Source organism: Neltuma alba, unplaced genomic scaffold (genome assembly GCF_004799145.2).
Source record: "Neltuma alba isolate B1F8T4 unplaced genomic scaffold, ASM479914v2 tig00011184_pilon, whole genome shotgun sequence".
Taxonomy (NCBI): Eukaryota; Viridiplantae; Streptophyta; class Magnoliopsida; order Fabales; family Fabaceae; genus Neltuma; species Neltuma alba.
In genome coordinates this window covers 149,549-168,589 of record NW_021635910.1, presented here as the reverse complement: position 1 = coordinate 168,589, position 19,041 = coordinate 149,549, and the positions used below count along the sequence as shown (strand labels likewise).

At 32.7% G+C, this 19,041-nt stretch overlaps 1 protein-coding gene across 1 annotated transcript; it reads right to left on the bottom strand.

The window, feature by feature from the left end:
• Window positions 1-14,843: 14,843 nt before the first annotated feature.
• LOC114762065 (uncharacterized) lies at window positions 14,844-18,454 on the bottom strand. Its single transcript, XM_028951516.1, has 3 exons — window positions 18,118-18,454; window positions 16,769-17,986; window positions 14,844-16,507 (listed from the first exon to the last, which is right to left on the bottom strand). The coding sequence occupies exons 1-3, from the start codon at window positions 18,452-18,454 to the stop codon at window positions 14,844-14,846; spliced, it is 3,219 nt and encodes a 1,072-aa protein (XP_028807349.1).
• Window positions 18,455-19,041: the final 587 nt, after the last annotated feature.

Below are 19,041 nucleotides of genomic sequence, written 5' to 3'. Positions count from 1 at the left end.
TGAAGAATAAAAAGAGAGCTAAAATTTTGTAATCAAGAACCTGTGAATTTGTGACATGAGGACTCTTCTCCCCAAGATTGCATTGGAAGAACCAAGAGAGGGATACCCACGATTTTGCAGGGGGTTGAACTTGATCTAAGAAGAAAATTGAACGTTGGCAAGTACAAAACGCAATCAAACTTCCAGCATCAAACAGCCACTCTTGCACGACGTCGATCTAAGAATCTGGCGAACGTGCAGCTTATCAGCCAAGAAGATCATTGTGCGGCATTGAACGGAGATGGAGAAGGCGTCCTCGCTGTAATTGTCACAAGAAATCTCCCGATATTGCAAGAACCCAAAATCTTGCTATCAACATTGTCGTTTTGCTTCATCTAACATTGAAGCTGGCAAAAAAAAAAAAGCATCTCTATGCCTTCACACCACGAGCTATGGACTTGGGCCTTCAGGATTCATAACCTGGCACTCTGGTACCATGAAAACCAGAAATTAACTACTTGAAAATATGATAACCCAGTCAAAGAGATATTGACTGGCAAGCCCATATATATAGAGTTGTCCAAGTACATACAAGAAGGGGACCGGACGGTGGCCCAATCATGGTTAGGCCCATATACATTCTAACACTCATCTTACGTAATTATCCTGTATGCAGTAAAATTAATTCCATAAAGCTAATCCAAAGAAAAAGTGGATTCATGAAAAACCATGGTTTTAATCTTGAAAACCATGGTTTTGGCATAGTTATTCAATTATTAGATTTTACGAGTTGTTTGGATTGTTTATTTATATAACATGAGGCCAGATGCAGTTGTTTGTAAGAAATAGTGAAAGACTTCAAATAAAACTCCCAATCTAACACATTATGCGTTGCATGACTAACTATGGGACCACAAGAGAAATTTAAAAACTCACTGCCTTATTCTCATCTTATCTCTATGTAGAGTTGATGAGCTTACACGACTTGGCGATATCATCACCTTCAAATATCGATGCAATTAATTTCTGCTATATGAAATGTACAGAGAAATTAATATGAGTGGGATAGAAGACGACACTCACAAAGTGCAATTTAACTTGTTCAATTAGGTTAACATATGTCTGATTACTTATATATTTATGGCTTTTTTTAAAAAAAAAAAATTAAAAGGCTCTCCATGTGCCATTTAATTTAATAATTGGAATTGACTTAATGGTCTAGATTGACTAAGAAGAACAAATCCCGTAGATTTTCTCAAATCGCTGTATATATATTCTCTTACATCACACTACAAGCAATACCAATCTGAAAGCAAACAACATATAAAGCCATTCCATAAGGTAAAATAACTATCTTCTTTCTCTATTCATTTGCAGGTACTTCATCTTCTTCAACAGAAAATGGAGTCTGTATTGCTCTTCCGTTTAAGAGCGAATTTATTTTAATAAATCTCACCTACATGTTTTCATTTCATTATACTTTTTCTTCCTCCTGGGCTAACTTCGTGATTTCATGTCGGAGTCATGTTCAAATACATTGACTCAGATCTTTCAAATCTCATTTAAGTTTCTGTGCACACCATTCAAGAATTGTAATTTTTACATTGTCATTTCCCAGAAAACTAACTCCATTCTACAAACTGGTTCTAGGCAAGTGCTACGAGAGGAAAATTTCCTGTTGCAATCGAAATTCCAGGTATGGAGGATTATTATTGAAATCACTGAGGACTTAGTTCATTTTTGTCAAATTATACAAAGTTTTTAAGTCTGAATAAATTAAAAAAAACTTCATTTTACTTAATAAATGCTATTTTTATTGTTTAGTTTTAACGATCAAGTTTCTATAATTTCCTATATTATATTCCTTTGTAAATTTTTGAAAATGAAAACTTTGGAGGTAAGGCCTATCACTTTTTCAGCCATAAAGATAGAATAAAGATTCAACCAAAGAAACCTTTGATTGCCATTCGATGAGAGTGTTTGTCGTTCATCTTGGGGTTCCCAATCAAAAATAAATCCTAGCAATGCAATATAGTACAAAACTCGTCTTGTTTTACTTTGATGAGCCTTTATTTGAAATTCTAAGCAAACTAAGTATCAAAAATAAAAAATTGACTTGGAAAGGAATTGATTTTCTTTTTAATTGACTAATTGGTAAAATTTAAAAGGATGCAAAATGACTAAATAATTTTTGGATTTTTAGTTTATAAAATGGATATGAATGAAATAAACTAAAAGAATTGACAAGTGATAGCAATGAAAAAGTAGCACAATGATTAAGTCTATCATTACTTCAATTAATTTGAGAGTTAGCTAAATTCAAAAGACTCTAAGGGCCACCTCTTAGACTTAGTTTAATTAGAATAATCAACACCAAGTCACCTTGCATATTAATTATTCACAATTAAATTGTTTCAGCACAATTAGCCAAAGAGAATCAAAGAAAAGCAATTAACATTTTTAATCCAATAACCAAGCCACCTTGAATTACCACTGAATATTCATAATAATTTCAAAACATGGCCTGACCCAGTACAATGTAAAGAAATTAAAGCTAATCACAGCATAATGCTAAATGATAATCAAAGATTCCAACAACTACAATCAATCTCAGTACAAATATAAATCATCACAGCACATTCAAATATGTAAAATTCATTCTAAGACCTAGAAAATATAATTACAATAAGAAAAAAAAGAAGATTGGAAGAGTTGAAACTCCCCTGTGAAGCTCCAAGTTCAAGTCATAAACATTGTGCTAGAGAATCATGAAAGTCAGCCACGGTTTGTCATAGTGAATGCCACAATGAACGTTCTGCTACAAGCTACCATGGAGGAACGCCGAAGAGGAAAAGATATAAGTGAGAATGAGTTATTGGGATCTAATTGCAGCTTCACGGTGCCACTGCTTCGTCGATGATCACCCTACCACGCGGAGAAGAATAAGAAGATTAAGGTGATGATGGTGATGGAAGACTCTCCCTCTCACCGTAGAGCCTCCATCTCTTCTTCGTTCACGCTCTGCTCGCTTTCTCTTTTCTCTTTCGCCACTAGCTCGTGCCTCCTCATTCCAAATGATGATGATTTGAATAATAGGTTATTAGGGGGGTAGGGGAGCAAAACGCAACGTTTTGCTCCCAGCAATTTTTTAATTATTTTTTAAATATTTTTCTTTTTTTAATTCTTCAACAAATCTGCAACCAAAATTCAAAAATAAGGTAACATTAATTGTCCTCAAAAATCAATTAGTCACAATTAAACCAAACTATGAAATTTTTGCCCCCATAAAATTACAATTCAAAATAAAACATATTAAATCAATTAACAATCAATTAAGGCAAAAAAAACTAATTAAATTGACAAAACTCATCAAAAATATATGAAAATGCACGTAAAAACATAGGTTTGTTAGAGAACCCATTAATTGTTGGGGCCAAATGTGGATCTGCTTCCTTGAACTTGCTTAGTTTCACCAAACAACACCCAATGCTCCTTGCTTTCATTTATTATTGGTTAAAAAAGTAACACTACTCATCTTTCGTGATAATTAACGATCAATTATTAATAATTCATTATTATCATCCATATGCATGTATATATAGTTGATCGAAATAATCTTCTACCACCATTACTAAATATAATGTCTCTTCAACTAATTCACAAAGTAAAAAAGGTGGTTAAGTTCTTTTTTTTGTAATTAACAGGTTAGAATTAATTTGTAACACCTTCCCCCCCCCAAACATACCACTTAATGATTGAAAAGGAGAGATTTTTAAGCAATTTTTAAAATTATTTAAGTATATATGTGTATATTATTATCACACATTTGATGAGAAGTAATAGGTGCTTATTTCAAAAAAAATTCATGGGAGATTCACATGCTGATATTGAGTATATATAGTGAGGCAATGTTAATTAATGTGAATGATTTTCCAAATAAATGGATGCATTAGATGGAGATCCAAGGAATCCTCCTGTAGGACTTAGTCGCCCCCAGTTACGGAGGATTAGATCAGCTGAGTTCAGAAGACCCTTTCGTAACTTTTTACAGCTGTGGAGGATTATTATTGAAATTACAAAAGACTTAATTCACTTGAATCTGGCAAGAAAAGACATAATTCATTTTTGTTAAATTATAGATTTTTTATGGCTGGGTCAGATTCGAGTATTGATAGGTCCAACTGGGGTATTTTTTCCAAACGCTTTTTTACATTCACACAAACTCCAACATGAGATTTCATGATTAAGCGGTCAAGCTCTTTCCACTAAAACCAATACTTCTGGGTCAAATTATATATATCTTAAGTCTGAAGAAATAAATGATTAAGTTTTCAAAATTTCATATAATTATATTCCTTCGTAAATTTTTGAAAATGGAAACTTTCGAGGAAAGGCTCTTCAACATAACTGCAAAGACAGAATAATGATCAAACACAGCAATCACTGGTTTGGCAAATTTATTAAATGCATAGGTGTGTTGTCAAAAAAGAAAAAAAAAACCTTAGCTGCTATATTGAACTAAATTTTCCCGAACATCCTATACCCCTCTTGATTTCATTGATTGTTGGTCAAAAAAGTCAACAGTCATTTTTTTTGGGCTAAACAAGGAACATAGTATGAGATCAAAAGTCCCAAAGCATACAAACCAATATTAAAAACAAAACAGAAAAATAAAGTGACCTAAAGAAGAACCAACAAAAACAGGATTATCGTCTGAAAGCAAACACAGAGGAACACCAAAAAGAAAAACAGGGAAAACAAAACTCCAAGCCAGTTGCTTGGAAAAAAACCTCTCTAATAAACCAAAGGGCACATCCCTCGAAGAGCTATGAAGGAAACATGTCCCATAGCTGAAGTAGATAATCTTGGAATCGACTTGAAGCTACCAAGCCAACAACTGTTGCCAAGATGACAACTCTCCACCAAAGCCATGTAGATCCCAACTGAGCTTAATGTACCAACAAACATAGCTTGCGTTAGCATAAGACCACACTTCACCTTAATCCACATGAGTCGCTTATGTCATATCCATAATTTTAACACTTTTATTACATATTCAGAAGTGTTATGATTCACATGAATCGTTAATTGAAGCCAATAAATTAAAGTGTTCATTTTACATGGGTTACTATTCAGTTGGTACTTCCAAGTTTTTGGTTCAAATTTGAAATTTCATAATTAATTATAGAAAACTAGTATGAGTGTTCTAAAATTATTATGAAACATATACAAAGCCTTTACATGGCAAAAATATCACTCTAGCCTCATCTTGCCCATATTGATGCAGTTTATCGCATTTCCTATCTTGCCTTGTTTTTCAGACAAAAACTGGTCCCTAATTTCCAAAATTCATAACTCATGTTTTATACAACAAATGGTTTTGATGTAGGATGTTTTGGAAAGCTTAGGATGTCTAGTTCATGCATAAAAATTATCATGGTCATTAGAGATCATTTACTATATGTTATTCAGCCAAACATTGACCATAATTTGTAAGTAGTCTAATCTGGACAGTAATGATCATGCATCTCACAGTCATGCTCTCAAGGCCATATTTAGGCATGCAATCACTTATTATAACTCATCATTACAAATCAAATATGCATGCCGAGGCCTCACATTGAATTTAGAAAACTCATTGGCATTGTTATACATTTTACAACTTAGGGTAAAATAATGTTGTAAGAAAAAATCACTCCACACACTTACCCTTGCTCCTTGCAATAGCTCTTCCTTTGGTGGTTCATAACCTAGCAGAGTTAGTCATTGTGGGGTGAGATTCAAAAGAATCCCCGTAGTGGCAATTTCTATCAGATAATCATGCAAGATCACATTAGGCAAGCAAAACAAGCAATGAAGAACAATACCTTGTAAGCTGTGCTATGAAGCAAACTATGCACAAATATAGTGATAGCCAAGCTGAAATAACTAGTATGCAAATAAATGGCAGAGACTGCCTCATATTCATCAGCTGCCCCCGGCCATGGCTATAATCCATGCAAAGAAAAGATTACATGTCCTGCTTAACTGCAACAAAATGACACAAACAGACTTGCAGCAATCAATACACAATAGCATGATAAGAAAAAGCTACTACCTCGTACGTTTTCCTCTAATTCAACCATGACTAAACCTCCAATTCCTTTTCTACAACATTTTTTAATCTTAAATATATGCAACAGAATGCATATAAGAATTATTAGAGCCATTAATCACATTGCCAACTCATGACAACTTAAAATTTGTTTAATTCCTATCTCCTTTATCTCAATTTTTCACTTTATTTTTCTTTGGCATAAAAATTCTTGAGCCATCATTTCCACACTAAATTTTTCATGAGGAATTCATTTTTTAGCTCAAATTGAGCAAAAGAAACTTTCTTCCCCTTCAACAACTAGTCAAAACAGAAACATAAGGGCCTTATTACACAAAAATTTCATTTTGATTTCTAACACTTTCAAACTCACGTTCTCACTTGAACCCTACATAATTTTTCATTTTAAACTCATTGGAAGTATCAAAATTAGAAGCTCAATCTTCTTCTTGCTGCCCTGTACATATCAAAGCTACTTAGGCGGAAGGACGAGTTGATTTTTCAATATTCCAATCCATATTCTACCATAATTCCATCTCTAACCGCTTCCATAATTATGATCTAACATTAAGTCAATATTTTATATTGCTTGAAGATTTTGACAGCACCTCTTATTTTCTTGCTTTCCAAAAATTACAAAATCTCATTGTGAACTCAAAGCATCATCGTCAACAACAACATCAATAACATATCAAGAATCACCCTTTGCCGTGGCTCCTAGTTCGATTCTTTGAAACTTCCCTTCTTGAAACCCTTGCCTCTCTTTCTCCTTTTGCTAAACATAATATCAAGAGATGTTTAGAGACTACAGGAAGCTTTAAAAGGAAAAATTAGTGGTACAGATGAGTTTAAAGCACAAACTTACCTATTAATCCACCCGATCTTCCTCTTCTCTTCTTCTTCTCTCCCTTTCTCTCTCACTTTCACATCTACTCTCTATTTTCTGGTTCCAGCTGACTCAAGCAAGGACAGAGATGAATGAGATAATTTTATCTCATTTCTAAGCCCAATTTCATCTTGTGTCAATTCTATGCATTATTTTATTAGCTTCTTTACCACTTGGGCCTTTTGTGTCTGAACATTTACCTTCCAAAAGCTTAATCGTATCACACAAGCTTAATTCCTCCATTTATGCGCAATTATCTTGCAAATGCTTTTTGGGATTCTTTGATGATATGACCAATGTGAGACCAGTAAAAAATCATGCTTATTAGGAAGTGATTCTCTAATTTTTCTCAGGTTCAAACTCGATCTCTAGGTATTCTTTCCATAATTTCCAAGAAATTGATTTATTCCTGGATAAAATTCGCATAAAGTATTTTTTAAGTTGAATTTCCTATTTCCAAGGCATGAAACCATTTTTATAAACTCCAAATAGCTTTTCCCTATTTTTTTTTCCAATTATCTAAGGCCTTTTAGTATTTTTCAAAATTAAATTTGGCTAATTATCCTTTAATTAACCAAAATTTCAATAATTATTTAAAATTCCTTTTGAGGTAATTTTCTCATTTATACCTCAATTAAGGCTCAAACGTGTTTTGGAGAATTATTCTTTATCTTTTGTGCCTTTTGGGGTTTTTCATGCAATTTCAAACATAATTTCTAAAATGCCCTCATGTACCTGTAATTTTTAGAAGTTATACTTTTGCCCAAACTCGGGACGATGACATTCAATGCTACCTTAGCATGTCTACTATTTCATTTGGCTTCTGGGTAACCTTTAATTACATATTTAACCTTTGTTCGAAAAGTCCGAATGTTACATAGTCATTAGGAATCATTCTACCTTTCTGTGCATTTTCGAGGCCTTTCCCAACTGAATTTAATAGCCTATTTAAGGTTAGGCTTATACTTGAACTTCTAGGTCTAAAATCAAGATATGACACCCATCTCAAATGATCTTTGATTTTACCCCTTAGAGTTTTGAAAGAAGATGCAACCAGACAGCCAAAACAAATCCACACAATATAGAAGGAAGGGCTCATAATCTGACTTGAATAAACATACCAATAAGACCATGTTCCCGATCCTGTCTCTGGAAATTTACGTCTAAAACTCAGCAAAATTTTGGCTGCATCATCAAGCTTGTATATCCAGGCTAGAGATCCAATCCTATCATTCTCTCATCATCTTCCAAGAACTCTAACCACATCAATGGCCCAAAACGCCCGAGTTTCAGATCTGACACCAATGCCCCTGGTCGTGGAGGTACCGATCAATAATCTTCATCGCCTAAATCACAGATTAAGAACCTTCAAAAATTCATCTAGCAAATTACAACTCCGTTCAGCGATCTTTCTTGATTTGAATAGCCAAACTTTACCTCTGCTCTGTATTCATCCCCCACCCCAATATTTTGTTGTGCTACTCCGATTCTTCCTTCCCAATTGATAAAGAAGCCAACACAACGAGTATAATACTCCAGTCTGCCCTTCGACAGACTGTCGACACCAGAGATTGCACCCCTTCAAAGAGAGAACCCTCCATAGACAAGGGCACGAAACTCTAGAAAGTCCTCAGGCAGAGTGTTTTCTACGAATAATTAATCGACGCTGTTAACGAAAGGAAAACCTAGTGGAGGGTTTCTTTTCAAAATAGTCAACACTCATAGTTAGTCTTAGTTAACAACTAGTACGGTATCCGTGCAATGCACGGGGTTGAATTAGTATTTCTTCATATATTATAAAAAGTTCAATAACTACATAGTGATGAGTTAAATTAGTTAAATTCATATATATACTTTTGTCACCAAAAAAAATCATATTATGCTCAAGATAAAAGATTATAAAAAGTTGCTTTGTAAGTAGTACTGAATTTTTTTTTTGTGATGTTTCTATCATTTAAGATCATTATTTTCAAGATATTTAGAGTGTCTTGCTCTTATATTTTATATATTTTTCTAACATGTTTTGCTAATATAATCACAATTAACCATATGTCATTACAAAGACAAATTGACTTCACCTATAACATTGTTATGTATAAATGTGATTGAAGCACTTAATTTTGGTAGAAGACCAAGTATCCACTTATATATATATATATATATATATATATAAATAGTTATTTAAATTTTCTATTTTTTCCAATTTGAGATTTAAAATACACCTGTATAATTTAATTTGATAACTACCATCAACAATGTAAACTATAAATCATTATTGGACGAGACGTGTGTTCATTTTTTCTTAGTTATTGCTCCATGTTCTCGATATAAGATCCCACACATATGTTTACAAGAAAAATGAGATCATAAAATATAGTTATTTGATTTTTAGATTTTTATTAATTTAAAATTGAAAATATTTATTCAAGATTTTTATTCTGAATCTAAAATGTAAAATAAATATTAAATATTTTAGTTGTCAATATAATAATGAACCTTAAGTGTTAAAAATTTGAAGAAACAACACTGTATACAAGTCTCTTTAAATTCTATTAAAATGAAAATAATGCTATAATTTCTTAAGGGCACAATCTTGCTTGAACTCAGTATTATATACTTCAGTTTTTTTAAAATAAAAATATGATTACACATCAATAAGATGCAATAAAATAAAGTCTTCTACCTTTTAATGTCAATGACATAGACGTCCTACTCAAAACCGCTGTGAAAAGCTTATGTTAATTGCCGTAAAAAAAATAGAAAAATAAGACACATTTATCTGACACGGGCTGCTGCTTGACAGCCTCCCATTAAGTCCTACTTTATATTTTATTTTTATATAATAATAAATTTACATCACAAAATAAATTTTATATTTAAAATACTATATTCTACGTCTTGCTCTCATCGACCTAGATAGTGCAAAACTTAGAAAAATATGCTACTTATTTTCAACATAGAAAAATATGCTACTTGTTTTCAACAACAGGATAAAGAATCAATTCATTAATTGTATTTAGGCTAATAAAGCGTTAAAGATAGACCATGTGTAATCTGAATGAAAAATTATAGAAGTAAAGAGTTTTTTAATTAATCAAATAGTCAGATTGGAAAAGACTTCTTTGTACATAATGATGACCAGTTTTTTTTCGTTGTATTTCCATTTTGGTCTAAAATTAATATTTTTATTTACATAAATGGTAGCATAAGGGGTTAGAGCAAATAATTTAAATATACATTACGTAATATATATTATAATCACAAAGTTATATTACATCATATTTTATATAATATTATATTTATTATAGCTATAATAATATACTACATATACGGCATGTGATGATATATTACGTTATTATATTTTGTTCTATCATACTTAAGATATTATACTATTACTTTGATTATAATAATAAAAATAATTATTTTCATAATAATATGAAACAACAATATTTAAAAGATTTGACTGTTTCAAATTAAGTTGGGGACGTGGAGATTTTAACTGAATCTGGCTCTATTAAAAAGGCTATTAAAAATTAAGTATAATAAACTATTATACTGATTGACGGGGATTTGTCTATTAATCTTTAATCTTTAATAAGATAAGAGACACTTCTTTTTAAATAATTTACACAGCAATTACTGTTTTGTATGAACTGACATAACAAATCTGAATTTATCAATATTCCAATATCTATGTAACAAATCGACAGAGGAACATAGCGATCACTGTTCTGTAACTTTATTTCTCCATTTCCCGAGTCATAGTCCATATTGGTGGTTTAATATTTTATTAGGCACTATTATTTTCACAGGTATGATATTATGCCTCAATAAAGCCTTTTTACCAATATAAATAGACATGGAAGCATTTAAACTATGCATTTTTTATGGATAGATTTTTAAAAGCGCAAATCACATATGGGCAAATATTTCTATTATGCCTCCCACATAAATAGCATATCATGTAGATGCACTGCTCCACATTTTAGGGCCATGTATTCAATCATGGCAAGTGAGGTAGTTAACAGGCGCACAAATAAGCCAACATGCCATGATACCCCTTACCAATAGCACCCTATACAAAGTCTATAAAAGAATCACAACAGATGGAATCCCTCAATTCTCATATAGTTAGCTCTACTCACACGTAATAGCAGGCAATGGATAACGTGATGGACCTCCCTCTCACAAGTATAGATTCAAACTTCCTCACTATACCCATATGTGTCTCTGTTATTCGAGTATTCAACGATGTTCAATATACACATGAGGGTAAAATCAAAACCCTCAACTTTATTCTAATGGACAGGGAGGTATGGCTTTACTAATTTATGTTTGCATTCATACTTTTATAATCATGTAATACTTATGATGTTTATATTTCACAGTTAACAAAAATCCAGGCCATAGTCACTGAGAAAGATATGCTAAACAAATTCCGGATGATTGTTAGAGAGGGAGAATGCTACTACTTCAAGGGATTCGATGCAATTAACAGTCACTACTATAATCACTTTATGCCTTGTGATCACCCTTATGTTATCATATTTCACAGATTTACCCAAGTCATCCTATATGAAGGCAATGATATCCCACGGAACGTTTATGATGCCTTGCCTCTTTATAAGATAGTCAAAGAAAAACCATCCAATAATATCTTAAGAGGTAATTGCAAAATTTTCTTCAATTTACTCTGTTTGCAATCAACACTTTTGTGGATTATAAGATAGTCAGCAATTGACACAAAATGCAGATGTTGTCGGGTTGATTAACGACCGTGGGCGATTTAAGCTTTATGAGAGGGGGAATACGTTCAAGACAACTCTGAAGATAAATCTCTTAGATCTCGGGTAGGAAATCCCGGCCTACTTTACCTTGTTTATCATGCTATCATATTCATGTGTAAAAGTACAGTACCTGACTGCAATTCTTACTAGCAGGGGTAAGAGCATGAAATGTGTTCTTCTTGATGAAGTTGCAGACATGGCACACAAGAAACTCCGCAAAAGTAAGGAGAACGTTAACTACCTATTGATTCAATTCGCATTAATAGTCAAGAGAAAAGGTACCTACGTCACGAACAAAGAAATTAACTATTATACCAACGCATGGACTCAAGACAGATATATGCTCAAGATTTAATATTGTACTAACAACGTAATGCTATATGCAGGAGAACTGTGTGCTCATAGTTACAAGGGAACGACAAATGTGATACTGAACCCAATTAATCCTGGAGATATACAATTTAGGTACCTGGTTGGCTACGAGGGAAGGCTGCCATCTATGGGATAGTTTTATTCTGTAGAACGTGTGTGGCTACATGATTTGACTGTATAGAATGCATGCCTCTATGTTTAGATATTTTAATGTATCTCATGGTTTAATCCTTTAAGATGATTCTGGTTTATAAATATTTATATTTGCAATTTAGTTATTTAAATGTATAACCTAGTATTTGAAGTCCACTACGATAATCTAAATATTGCATATAATCTCGCGTTTGAGACACCAACAAAATGAAATCCTAATAAAACAATGAGATCCCAACTAAAAGATGCATATGAATCCATTCAAATGCTTACATAATGTCATATATTACAAAGAGTCGATTAGTTCAAACACAACTTCTATTTAAGTACTTCGTTTATCCATGTAAATATCAAAATTATTATTATATCATTATGCTACAAATATGGGAAATCCTTGAGCTGAGTAACGTCTGTAAATTGTGTTTATGCTGTTACGCGAATTACTTAAAAATAAAATCAAAATAAAAGTACAAAGAACTAAAAATCATATTACAAAGCAGGAGTCGCTACCAATATGTAGATCAAAGATTTTCATTTTTTTAATTTTTATAAAAGCCACGCTTGTACCCATGTTCTGCTATCCATTCGTTTATCTTTCTACCCTTTTTTTCCCCTAATCGTGCGTTTTTTTTTTCAAATTATTCATGGGAAAAATGCTTTGGTCAGAACGATAACCGTGTGACTGCCCTCTACTCGAAAAATGTGGCATGTAATTTGATCATGATTTATCTCGTGATCATTTGGCGGTTGCTTGGCAAGTTAATTTAAAACTCTAACCATGCTTGGGTTGGAGACTATGAAACTTAATATAATGGCAAATTTTTTTTATATATTATTTTAATATAAAAACTGTCATTTTTCAACTGCAGGTGTAATTATCATCAATATCAATACTTCATAAAAGTTTGATTTGATGTTTATATATTTATTGGAAAAAAAATCTATCCTTCGCGATCACCAGTTCAGTCCTCAATTATTTTCCAGATACACCTGGATATGCAGACAAATATGTAACTTTATTTTCGATGATGGCCAAAATAAGTAACTTTAGAATACAGCCATATGATAAGGATTTTACAGTTTTTTGTGTTGATTTTGTCGTTTACAATATGTAGCAATAATAATAATAATAATAAAGCAAAATTTATCACCCGTCAAAATCTTTTAACAATATTAATATTCTTAAAACGATAGATTACCGTTGTAAAATCAAGTGATGCTATTATTAATATTAATAATAATGATGATACGAAGGTGCATAATAAGAAAACTGAAATAACAATAGTAATAATATTAATTAATATGAATATTAATAGTAAGGTAAAATAAAATAATATTTCTAATTTCTAATATTTTAATGGAATAGACTGTTAGTTGTGCAGCTAGACACAAAATAAATAACATAAAATTGAGTTTCAATACATTAGAGATAAACATTTTTATGTTATAATTATGAATAGTTTACTTACCAATTCAAATTTAAACTATACATAGTTGGTTTATATTTTTTTATTGAAATCAGAAAAGTCCATATTGGTGGTTTGATATTTTATTAGACGCAATTATTTTCATAGGCATGATGTTATGCCCCAATAAACCCTTTTTACTAACATAAATTTTTAAAACGATGGATCACCGTTGTAAAATCAAGTGATGCAAAAATTAATATTAATAATAATGATGGTAGAGACATGCATAATAAGAAAACTGAAGTAACAATAGTAATAATATTAATTAATAGGAATAATAATAAAGTAAAATAATATAATATTTCTAATTTGACAATAAGAAAACTGAAATAATTAATTTATATTTTTATTTAAAATGAGGCATTTTATTCATTTGACAGTATTCAAAAATTCTAAATTAGGCCTCATGGCCTCATTAGGAATTTGTTAAAAGTATAAATCTTAATTTTGGTTTAGATGTTTTAGTCAGATTTTATCAGGATTCTCTCTAAAAAATATAACACTGAATGTTTATGGACTTTTTTTCTTTTGGAACTACAGGATAAAAAATATAACCCAGATTTCTCAATACATTAGAGATAAACATTTTTATATTTTAATTATAAATAGTTTACTTACCAATTCAAATTTAAACTATACATAGTTGGTCTTTTTTTTTTTTAATCAAAATCAGAAAAGCCCATAGTTGGTCAATATTATTTTCATAAGTATGATATTATGCCCAATACACCCTTATAAATAGACATAGAAGCATTTAAACCAGGTTTATTTATGGATAGACTTTTAAAAGCGTAAATCAAATACGGATAAAATATCTGTGTTACGCCATCCACATAAAAAGCATATCATGTAGATCCACTACTCGACATTTTAGGCTACGTTTCCAGTCATGGCAGTTGAGGTAGTTGTTGGGCACACAAATAAGCCAACATGCCATGATATCCCTTAGAAATAGCACCCTATACAAAGCCCATAAAAGAACTCAATACATACAAGCCTTTCTACTTGACCAACCATTACCCACATACACACAAAACATCTCATTTAAATTGAACACGGGCATAAATAACATCATTCTACATTAGCCCCTGTGGAATAAAGAATCAAAGAGATAGATTGTAGAAAACTTCTTTAAAAACTACATTGGAAGTCTTGTTGGTGGGGTTTCCTTGATCATCAAGAATCAGTATTTTGAGACCCTGCTTATTTTGAACTCTAGAGATAGCAACATACAACTGACCATGTGTGAAAACAGGACGAGGTAGAAATAAGCCAACATTTGTTACAGTTTGACCCTGACTTTTGTTTATTGTCATGGCAAAAGAGAGCATGATTGGAAACTGTCTTCTACACAATGCAAATGGTAATGAAGTTTCTGATGGTGTAATAGTAATGTGTGGAATTAAGACTTCTTGGCCTGTACCAATCCCTGTGATAATCTCTGCTCCCATCACATGTTTCTCTAATCTTGTGACAACCAAACGGGTTCCATTACATAATCCTATTGATTTATCTAAATTCCTCATCATCATTATAGGAGATCCAATCTTCAAGACCAATTTGTGATTTGGCAAACCAGACATGGTGATTTTGTTCAAGAACTCAACTGAGTGCATTTGTGCAATGGAGGCACTAATACCATCTTGCTTAGAAACACTATCTGCACTTAGATACACAACTTCATCCCCTGGTAACATTGAAAGCATATGATTATTAACATCATCAACTGTTGATAAGTTGGATGTTAGTATTGCACGGTTTTTGAAATAAGATTTATCATCCCGATTATTAAGTAAATTTGGATATGTATTACCAATAATGCAATCCATTGCATCACCTGAGGGGAATAGTAACAAATCTTCTGGAATAGTAATGGTATCATTAGTGCCATCTTCTACATCTATTTCACCATCACCAACCGACACAATCCAGCGTGCAAACTCAGCTATTTCCTTAGAACACTGTGACGAATTACCTGTAGTCAGCCTTACATTTTTGGTTAGTGTAAATACTTTGCAATCATTCCATATGTAAGATGCATTGATAGAGGTGAACACAATATCCTCTCGACTACCTCTTGGTATAACAGGTAAAATTTGTCTAAAATCGCCACCAAGGACAATTGTCTTTCCCCCAAACACTTGATTTACAGCATTGGGGTTTGGAAGCTTCATTATGTCTCGCAGTGTTCTATCCAATGCCTCAAAACAGTACTTGTTTGCCATAGGAGCTTCGTCCCATATTATCATGGTGGTTTCTATCAAAAGCTCAGCAAGAGGTGATCCCTGACGTATATTACAAACCGAATCCTCAGTTATTGCAAGGGGAATGGCAAATTGTGAATGTGCAGTTTTTCCATTGGGTAATAATAGTGAGGCAATTCCACTGGAAGCAACACTCAAGACTATCTTTCCTTCTGATCTCAGTGACGCACACAATGCTTGCCATAAGTATGTTTTACCTGTCCCCCCATAACCATAAACAAAAAAGACACCACCACAACCCGTATTAACAGCATTCATGATAGAATTGAATATGGCTTGTTCATCAGTGAAACTATTGAGATATTCATGCAGTTGATGTTGAAGTGCAACTCTATCAAAGTCCAACTCAGCCAAAATCAATCTATTTATTGTACTTCTATCAGAACAATCTTCTGGTAAAGGCATGGATGGATAATCTTGAAGGTTTTTGCCATGAATTTTCAATAGTTCTTCAATTTTTAATAAAGCATGATTGTGTAGTTCAGTGTTGCTCAATATAAGACCTACAAAAATATGTGTATTATTTTGTCACAGATATCTAGAGAAAGATAGAATGTGGTATAACCAAAGCCAAACAGAAATAAGTATTTAATACGAAGAAAGCATTCTAATATATATTTAAATAAACTAGAAATGAATATCTAATACAAATAAAGCATTCTAAAATATATGATTGAAAAACTGCATGGCATTTACTTTTTGTTCTTCTTAGGTAGTTTTGCATGCCTAATAAAGATAAGTCAAAGATATGGGTAAATTGATACCTGTATAACCAGTTAATTGTCGTTGCATGTATGTGATGTCTTCAGCCATGAATCTCCATGTATGCTCCCATACAATTTCTGGTCGAGATATGCAGTTGCACAATAATAAGATTGAAAACATACGACGAAGATAACTTGGAGAAGCCCATTGATTTGCTTCTTTCATAGCATCAATATATTCTTTGTCATCCTCCAATAGGCCCAATGCATAGCATGCATCTCTAAATGTTGGATAGAGAATGCTATCAACAGTCCTTAAATCTTCATATGATGTAGGACCTCTGACTGTAGCTAGCAGTAAACGCAAATAATAGATCTCTCCAGACCCAGGAGGCACATAGTACAATCTCCCTATTGCAAACCCCGATTTCCTGAAGTCCCAGTAATAACCATTTTTTTTGTACACAAACTTGTTTGGAAATTCAGAGTATGTTAATCTTCGTGCTTCCCCATATAATTTATTTGCATTCATCCATGCTTCAAACATTGTGAGTTTTCCAGCATTATGATTTACCACCTCTTGTAAGTCAGCGTTATCTTCATAGATAATTGATTGCTGATTAGGGAGATGAAAAGACAGCCTTTGTACTGAAGGTGTTCTAAAGTTTATATCATAACTAAGTATTCTCCAAACAGCTTCACATGGTGATAAATAGCGGACATCATAATACATCTTTATCTCATCATGGTTTGCTCTAGAATCACTTGAAGACGTCTCTGTATAGAAAGCTGCAATAGCTCGATCATGTCCTTTGCTCACATATTTGAATAAATATTTGATTGACTCTCCATGCTTGGTTCGCTCAACATTAATATGTGCCTGATACTTTAATAATAACGTGCTGTTGTAAGGTATGACACTTCTATTGTCCAATGGTATTCCATTTTTCATTACTTCTTGGCCATTATCTAGTCTTCTATAACGCGGGTAGCCATCTTCATGGATAATGGTGCTAGAATTGAATGATTTTGGATAAAATTTTGAACAGCTTCCATTCACCATACATGGGGATTTAGGATTAGCTACGCCACAAGGTCCGTGCATCATGTAAATGCTAACTGCCTCATAAAGCTCTGGTTCTTCATCCTTATTAGGTATCTCAGCACTTATGAATCGGTCAATATCTTGGGGTGTATCAAGCATGGTCTCAGTTGCCAGAAATAGAATGATATGAGCATGGGGGAGACCTCTCTTTTGAAACTCTATTGTATACAAGGCTATTAGGTAAAAGTTCATTAGTTAATATAAGATTGAAGTAAAGAAGATAGTGCGAAATGGTGTGTAATGGTTAATATTTTATATAGTAATACAAATTTATGTGCAAGTAATAAATGATAAATATTAATACTTGCTTTAATAGGACCAAAGATATCACCATTTTGTAAATCCTGCATCAATTCTTCTAATTTCATGTGAAACACTCGGCATAAAATATTTGGGTGATCTTCCAACTTTGATTTTTGTCTTTCCAGTGCTCTAGTCACCTTTGGCCATTTTGGATTGCAAGTGAATGTTATGAAGAGTTGAGGATATCCAGCCCAATTACAAATTGCCATTGGATCCTGGTAATTACCCATTATGTAACGCGGACCTCCAGTAAAAGAAGATGGAAGAATAATTCTTTTTCCTTGTGCAGCTGCCTCCCTCTCCCCCAAGAGAATAGCATCAGTCAATCCTCTATACATTTCGGCACGCAATTGCCTTTGATTATTCCGTAAGAAATTAACCTACTTGCTTCAATCATGGTATATCCATCAACAATGAACTGTTGGAATAACTTTCACCATTAGAATTGTAGAGAATTCATTATCTCTATCTTGGATTACATAAGCAAAATACTCACGCAATAAAACATATGAGGGTTTGTTTGGCTCATCATCTGTGAATGTTATATGAGGTATATCTTCACTATAACCAACTTTGCCATAAGGAAATAATAAAGGATATTGCAATGGCAAGAAATTACTATGTTTTTCAGATATCCTCTGTAACATGCCTGTCTTGTATTGAACGATCAAATCTCTTCCATATTCTGTTGACCCAATATCTCCTACTATCAAAGTAGCTATTTCATGGTTTGAGCTGGGTAAGTTATATTGTTGGATATTTCTTCCCCCCTTATGCACAAGCTTAATTTTGATAGTCTGTTCCTCATTAGCAGCCAGGAGATCACACGCTCGACGAAAGATTTCAACCAATTCATTGTGCTCATCCAACATCACCTGTATCAATTGTACAAGAGAAACATTTACTGTTGATGAGCTGCTAGTCT